The sequence below is a fragment of the Pteropus vampyrus genome, unplaced genomic scaffold (genome assembly GCF_000151845.1).
Source record: "Pteropus vampyrus isolate Shadow unplaced genomic scaffold, Pvam_2.0 Scaffold174, whole genome shotgun sequence".
Classification (NCBI taxonomy): Eukaryota; Metazoa; Chordata; class Mammalia; order Chiroptera; family Pteropodidae; genus Pteropus; species Pteropus vampyrus.
The window spans coordinates 783,169-791,505 of NW_011888955.1; the positions used below are offsets into that span (position 1 = coordinate 783,169).

The 8,337-nt window shown below is 48.5% G+C and overlaps 1 protein-coding gene across 1 annotated transcript in view; it reads right to left on the reverse strand.

The window, feature by feature from the left end:
• SEC24D (SEC24 homolog D, COPII coat complex component) overlaps positions 1-7,966 on the reverse strand; it is an 89,726-nt gene extending 81,760 nt beyond the window's left edge. The window contains exons 1-2 of the mRNA XM_023536962.1: positions 7,782-7,966; positions 861-990 (exon numbers count right to left, since the gene is read on the reverse strand). Of these exons, the coding sequence (XP_023392730.1) occupies positions 861-990; positions 7,782-7,899 (248 nt within the window). The 5' untranslated portion in view covers positions 7,900-7,966. The remainder of the gene's footprint in view (positions 1-860; positions 991-7,781) is intronic.
• Between the last annotated feature and the right edge of the window lie 371 nt (positions 7,967-8,337).

Here is an 8,337-nt window from a genome sequence, read left to right on the forward strand (position 1 = left end):
CTAAATGGCTTCGCCATCCACAGAGTCCAGATTCACACTGAGGGCCCACCTCCCCGACCCCCGATCTTGCAGCCTAACCGCCTGGGAAAGGGACCTGGGAGGCAGCAGCCTCTGGGTGATCCCTGGAGAAATCCAGCATAAACACTGTCTACTCGGCACCAGGGTTTCCACAGCAGCACCCACAGGACAAACAATAGCGGGCTTCCTGCAGGGAGGTGTGCCGCGGGCTCCCCCCAGGGGCGCGTCCCTCCTGGGATGCTCTGAGCTTGCCACAAGTCTCACACCTTAGCTTCCCCAGCCCTGCCTCCCACGTTCCGTGCCTTGATTCATTATGAACGCAAACAGACGTCCTTCCTGTGCTGTCCCTACGCCTGCCTGCCAGGCGTCCCCGCCCGCATCCATGTGCCTCCGCACCAAACCCAGGCTTTCCCACGGGCCACAGTCCGAATTAATTTTTAAAATATGTATCAAGCACCTATGGGCACTGAGCTCAGTTCCGTGAAGGAATCGAGAGAACAGGGGATTTAAAATTGTACTGGGGAATACAGGCCATAGGTATCTGAAGGAATTAGAGATTAATCCAAAATCTTAAAACAAGATGAATCTAACCAAAACCTAAAATGGATGATACTGACACAAGTAATTTTTATATAATTTTTAATATGTACTAGTTTTGTTTTTTCCCCCTCCTAACTCTTCCGAACGCTTTGTATCCTAAGGCAGCGTCTCGGCACATCCTTTCAAGTAAGTGGGCAAATCAAGAGGTCAAACTTTCAACCAATAAACATGCAAGTCTAGAAGAGACTCGTGAGGCACTTTCAGTAGAGTTTACAGTGAGGGCTGGAAACTACCTCGCTCACCTTTGGGAAGGGTGACCCTGGGCGTGCGCTCCGTTCTGGCCGAACTGATGGGATCCAGGAGGTGGAGGGCCCTGTGGCGACATCGCCCCTGGTGCAGCGGCCCCCAGAGGCCCTGCCGGCTTCATCATGCCTGCAATGGAAGTGCAAAGGGACGGGACACAAAGACACCAGGTTAAAGATGAAAACTACGAGGGGAGATGGGGAAGAGATGGGTTAGGACAAGTTCTCCTTCAAACCATCACGGGCCTACCAATGCCAGGCTCTGGCAGAGTCATCTGACCCGTAACGATGGAGAGCAGAAAAGAAAGGAATCCTTTCCACCACACTAAATGGAAGCTAAAGCAAAAGAAATAACCTTTGCATTTGGTAGAGGCCCCTTAGCAGAACACACTACCACACAAAGATGCTAGAACATGCTAGAACACACAGTAGAAGATGCCAAGTGGATATCGGAAAATAAATCTGGAAGAAAAACAGTATAAGACATAAAGCATCCTAACTATAAATATGCATGAACATATAAAAACCTCTGAAAACACCTCTGATTACGGCGTGAGGAAAGCAAATGGAGAGGGGACATCTGTTCTCCAACAAATCCAGCCTCTGGAGTTAATCCTTTTCCTAGGAACACAAATACTCAGGTGACAGACAACTGAGGGGACTGCTCAGACCCTCACACTTGCTCACACAACACAGGGGACCACATGTGACGACTGGACACTTCGGGCGGTGAGCGCGTTATCATTTACAAGCTCTTCTCGGAGGTCTGTGAAGGCTTCTCTTAAAGCCTGTCGTCAGACATTTGCCTCTCTTCTTCTAGAGAACTTCACTGAGCTTGGCTTTGAGTCGTTCACCCACCCGGCCACTTAGTAGCCAATGTAGGGCACTGGGCACGAAGTTTATCTCTGAGGACCTCGGTTTCCCCTCACTGCAAAGGAGAAACTTACAGTAGTGACTAGAGTTCTCTGACACCCCCCTAGCTTTTCGAAAGGAAAAAACAGGAGAAGTGCACGTTCTCTCATTCGCTCTCGCCACTTCTGGCCCGTGCCATTGGTCGCCCCCACCCTCCTCTCTGGCTCTGGCGCCAGCGCCCCCCAGCTGGCTTCTGTGCACGCCCGCACTGGACCTCACGGCAGTATTTCCTACTCAACGTCCCCTTCATTCTCTACCTGACTCTGGGAAGTTTACTGCCTAGAGAGCAAGGGAATTGACTGGTGAGCGTGTGGCGGCCCTGGAGGAGTCACTTATGTTACCATAACACTCTGGAGAAGTGCTTTCAGGTGCTCGGGTGACCTAGAAGGAAATACAACCAGTGAAGGGACAGTAGTCATGGATCACATCGAACCTTTCACAGAGATTTCCTTTCTTAACACAGGACTCCTCAAACGTAAGACAAATTTTGTATTAACTTTACAGGCAGTTTTATTTAGCAATTTTTCATATACCTAGGACAAAAGCAAAAAATATTATTCTTGTAACACTACATTTTTATATAAAGTTCTAAACCCCAAACCCAACGAATTAGAAAAATATGAGGCTTGTAGTCACACAGACGGATTTGAATTCCTTCCCACCATTTAATGGCTGTGACCCTCAGAAGACATTTTCATCTGTCAAAACGTGGACTTTTAACACTGTCATGGCACTAATGTCCTGTCTCTGAGGACTCCTCTGAAAATCAGAGGCGGCCGCGGGTATGAGAGCATCCAGAACAACACCTGCTACAAAGAGGTGACCACTCGACAAATCCCCGTTGCCTGTGCCCTGGCCATGTCCCCTGCCTCTTTTTTTCAAGGATTTATATTCTAGCAAAACACATGCACCATAATTATATGCATGCTTGTATTTTCATTTGTAAAACATTATTTTGGATGAAAGTAGAAAATCCGCAACACTAGCACTAAGACAGCAAATAATTACACGCACTATAAGAAACCAAAAATATTCTCATTTCTTAAATAAGGTAAATAGCAATTTCATGAAAAATTCTCATATGTATCTAGAGAATCAAAAACCAGTTCTCGGAGTTTCTCCGGTTGGGGTGCTCCCCGTGCATGCGCCGTGCGCATGTTCATGAACTTCTGTCTCTAAACCAAAACCAAAACCAAAACCAAAACCAAAACCAAAACCAAGACCAAGACCAAGACCAAAATCAAAACTAAAACCAAAACAAAAACCAAAACAAAAACCAAGACCAAGACCAAAAGCACAAAAACACCGGCTGTCCTATCCTTAAAGGGGACTGTGATACGCCGATCTTACTAAAGCATTCTTTCACTTTCGTTCTTGGAAATCAACTCTATTGCAAGATTCAAACAGAGTCTTGTTCAACATACATCCAATGTGCCTTAAAGGCACCACGAGCTCACAGCAAAGAGAGCGCCCCAGAAAGCAGCAGCTACGGGGCATGTGAGGAGTGTCCGCAGGTGCAGAGGGATGACCTAAGTAACTGTTCAGGGCATCGATGAAAGTCCAGGGGAGGACCGCCTGGAGGAGTCTGGAAGGCCCAGCAGTTTTCCTCGTGTAGAGACAGGACAGGGGATTCAGGCGGATGTGAAGCTTGAACGAAGACAGGAGAGCATGGCCGAGTGGGGACCGGCAACAGGCTGAGGGTGGAGACGGTGGCGGAAGTGCCCGAGCAGAGGCTGTCCAGGCTGGCTGGAGTCTGGCAGCAGTCCAGGGTGCCACCAGACCTCACCCTCAGGGCCCGTGTGGGGGCGCCCTGCTGCGGCCACAGCCCTGGTCCTCGCTCTCTCGCTCTCTCGCTCTCTCGAATACTCCTGGCTCCCTGCCGCCCTTTAGCAAATCCCTTGCTGCCACTGGCTCTGCTGTCGGCAAAGAAACCCTGACCGAGCATCACGGAAAAGCATTCCTTGGATTTGGCCCTGGATGTCACAAACTGAACCCAAATTACAAAGCATTTGTGAGAAAAATGCTGACCTAGAATAAATGAGGGGAGGGAAGCGCTCTATCACGGGGGCAGGCCCAGCCTCGCAAGGCCTGCTGCTCTGGGCCTCTGCCGACGGCCGGCGCCGTGCGCGCACCCCCCGCAGCCCCCAGGACGCCAGCCGTCCATGCTGCTCGGCTTCCAGGCCAGGGGGATTTTGCCCTTGGGGGCACTCAGCACTGTCTAGGGCGTTCGGGTGCCACAGCTGGGGACGGGGGCGTGAGAGACAATGAGTGCTGGAATCAGACAGGTGGAGCCATGGAGGCTGCTAAACAACCTACAGTGCCCAGCGCAGCCTCTCACAGCGAGGAAGGAGGTGGCCCCAACGATCACGAGTGCCGAGGATGAGACATCCTGCTCCTGAGGGCAGTGTGCCAGCCCCGATTCCTCCATACACTCTCCAATGCGGAGTGTAACTCTTCCCAAACACACACGAGGTCTGACCCTCGCCCACTCGAAATGCTTCAGTGGCACCCGTATTTCAAATAAAACCTAAACAGAGTCTCCAGATGGCCCGCCTCCACTCCGGGCCACTTCTCCCTGCTCCACGCCCCAGCCACGCTGACACTCCCGCAGGTCCTCAAAAGGGCCACCTCCCGACTGCAGGCTGTCGCCCCACTTGGCCAATTCTCATCTATCGGGTCATTCCCTCCAGAAGATCCCCTTCACCCCTAAGTCTTGGTTAGGTGCCCCTGCCCTATGCTTCCGTGTCGCCCTCCACTTCCTGATGGCAGTGCTCCCCTGCGTTGCCATTGACAACCTACTCAGTGCATGTCCCACAGATAAGTGCTGTAAGGACTGGGATTGGTGCATCGTATTCATTGCTACATCGCCACAAGTATTTTGCTCACTTAAAAAATCTGTTACATTTGTTACCACATAGCACTAGTATTACACAAATGCATGAATGGAGCTATGCCCGAGAGAAACAGACACTGGCCAGATCCGTGGTAAAAGAGGTCCTTTAAGGAACCATAACTAGGTTGTCTGTCTGTCAGAAATACAACAGAAGCATCACCAAAAGACTAGAAAAGAAAGCACGTGATGCCTGAAGATGAAGAGACCTACGGTTATTAAGCACAGAGAAATAAAGGTTAGGCTAGTTAGTTGCAGTCTTAAATAAACAAAAACACTACAATTTACAGAAAGGTATTATTTACAGAGTTGGGTAGCTTGGTATCCATCTGAGAATTGAATAAGGAGAAAGAGATTTCAATGAAAGCAGGAAGGATTTAACCCAACAAAGATAGGGGATTTTTTTTTTTAGTTTGTTTATTTTTTTAATACTGGTAAACAGCGAAGTGTTTTGCTGACAAGAGGCAGCTTATCAGTGACTCCCTCAGGCCTTCTCCGCTCTAGGCAGGTCCGTTGTCACAGGGCTTGGAAAATGGTAGAACAGATATCAGGGGAATACACAAGGAGACTTCTCGACAAGTTTGAGGTAGGATCTTGGTCCAAAATGCCTAGGAGCATGGCGCTGGGGGCACAGGGCAGCACGGACTGGCTTGCTGGTGACCTGGAGTGCGAGTCAAGGCACAAATGCAGACCAGCCTCCGAGTGACTAGCTTAGCATCACTAGAGTGATGGTGTAGGAAAGGGGCAGACGAACTGAATAACAGAAGATGGGCAAATTAATGGAGGCCTAAGGCGCTTACGATATAATCAGGGGCAATGGGAAGTCATAAAAGGTTTTTAAGCAAAATAAAATCAGAATCAGATTTGCTACAAAAGTCCCTCCAGCTCAGGGCTGGGTCATCTAGAGAAAGGCAGCACCGGAGAGAGGACGATGGCTGAGACCATTTTAGTAAACCGGGCGAGAGATGGACGGATGGAAGACAAAGAGTGACAGACAGCAGAAGGGAGCAGGTAGGAAAGATGTTTACAGTCATCAAAAGACTCATTGGATTGGAGCAGGGGAAGGGGAGGGACTTTTTTTTAATAGTAAAAGTTCCTAATTTGGGTAACTGAATGAACGATGCTACCAATGAATGAGATATAGAATGCCAGAAAAAAATGGGTTCTATTAAAAAACAAAAACAAAAAAACGACCCTGAACTGTTTCGGATATGATGAGTTTGATGTACCTATGTAAACAGGTGGGCAACTGAAACTATGGTGTGGAGCTTAGGACAGACACGTGGGCTGGAGACAGATCTGAGACTAGCTCTTCACATGGAATGATATAGTTTGGGGAAAACCCATAGAACAAGAGGAAAAGAGGGTGAAGATAGAACAGAGAAGGAGAAACGGCAACACTTAAGGTCATGTAGAAGGGGGTCCTCAGAAAGAGATGTCCAGAAAGCCACCAAAAAAAACCAACAAAGGGCAGTGTCACAGAGACCACAGGAGAGGGTTTTGAACAAACCGAAGTGGTAAACAATGCCAGATTCAAAAGTGGATGGGACCGTGTCTACTGCATTCGGTGACAAGGGCCGCCAATGACCTGGACGGAGAAGGGGACGGTGGGTGGGGCTCAAACTACGGAGTGGAGATGACCCTGAGCCACAGGGGCCTAAGAGGCGAGGCTGGGGAGTCACTATGTGACCTGTTTAAGGTGACTACTGAAGAGCGGGAGCAAGGGTAAGTGATACTGAGTGTTACACTTAGGTGTGCACTGCAGTCTTCTGTTGTGTTCTTGTGGGCCCTGGCTACACCATCAGCTCTGTGACCTTGGACAAGTCATATGACACCAGACATTCCGTTTTCTCAGCTGTGAAAGGGACTAATAACTAATAACTTTGCTTAGCACTGTATGGACATTAGGTAAGATAATACACGTAGTTTTTGGCCCAGTGTTTGATACACGGTAAACACTTAAAAAATAGTAATTTATAATTATCATTACACGTAAACACTGAGGGGAAACGAACCCTCAGACAGAGAGAAACTGGAGAGAGGTGGGTTACCGGCTCTGAAAGGGTCCAGAGAGATGGGACTGGAAATGCTGTGGGAGGACAGGTCCTGGACAAAGGAAGGGCGCCTCGTCCACAGGCGTTTACAAACGCAGGGCCTTCCACAGGAAATGACGTGTGGCTGCTAGCATCGAGCCTGCGTGCGGGGCTCCCTCGCCCTCGTGACCACACTCCTTCCGTGCCATCCCAACCCAGCACAGCCTGGATCCTCCACACCTGAGGTCAGGCTAGTGACCCCCAAGAGACACTCCCTGACTCAGACACAGCCCACTGCCACCAACGGTTTCAGCTGCATTCCCCAGCACTCTCTCAGAAGCCCCAAGATCTGTCTCACACAAATATTTTCGGGGAATTTGGGAACATCAAACCTGAAACAAGCTATTATTAGCTTCACCAATGACCCTGGAGCTGGGTCCCTCAGAGCAGGCCCCCTGATACAGGGAGGTGGCTTCCTGGTGCTCCCTGCCATGGGCAGCAACAGTGGTCCCACTCTGCTGTCCTTTTTCCCCACCTCTGCCCCGAAAACCAAGATCCCCCACAGGGTATGACAGTTTAAAACAACCAATGTTGTTCAGTAAGAATTTCAGGGCAAGGCGATGCTTTTCTCATTATTATCATCACTGAGTAATCTTTAGTGGGAAAATCTAATGATATTTTTCTAATATCAAAATTGATTTTATAATATTATTGCCAAACCCACTTCGACATATAAATTTAATTTGTTTTTAATTAGGCATTTATAATAACATCACACCACTGATTAAAAAAGCACGTCTAAAATAAATAAATGAATAACCAATAAGAGCAAATAAAAGCAAAAACTCAGGCAGCTTCTTTGTCTTAATCTATATTTAAAAACTAATCTGGTTGTCTTCCATGCAATAATCAAACTGATGATGTAGGCTTCTTCCCCGAGAGCCGTTTCTAAGTGATCCTACAACCTCAAGCCATTGCCATCGTACGGTGACCATATAACGCTCTCAAGGCTGCTTGCTCAGAACTTGCTGCACGTCTGAGCCTGAGAAGTCGACAATCACGCACAGTCAGAACCATGCACTTTACCTGGGGGAGGAGCTGCGTGAGACGGGTCCCCATAGTGCCCGTAATGCGGTGGAGAAAGGCCCATCCCAGACTGGGACTGAGAATAGGGTGGTGTCGCCACATAACCTTGTTGGCTCATGATGAAAATATCATTCCAAGAGAGAGTTCTACAAAAGAATCCTGCAACAGCAAAAAAAAAAAAAAAAAAATGTCAACAGGAGCGGTTGAGGCACTTAATGCTATTGATAGTATAAGCACTGTTCGTACATGTTTCTGATGGTTTGAGGAAAGGTGCTGTCATCAGGTGCGTGAGATAGCTTCACATCATACATGACATCATCCCCTCATCCCCTAAAAGGCTCTAACCGTAGCTCTACGGAAGTCAGGAACTCGCTTCTGCAGTCCTGTGCAAATTCTCATGCATGAAATCGCAACAACTGCCAACTTCTTTTTACTGGACATCTGCAGTGTTTCACAGACAGTCTCGTGAGTGTATCTACTATTTTTGTGCCTTTGGTTTCCATGGCCCCATTTCAGCACAGAGCACGCCACTGGCAATAATCGCGTGTCATTCAGT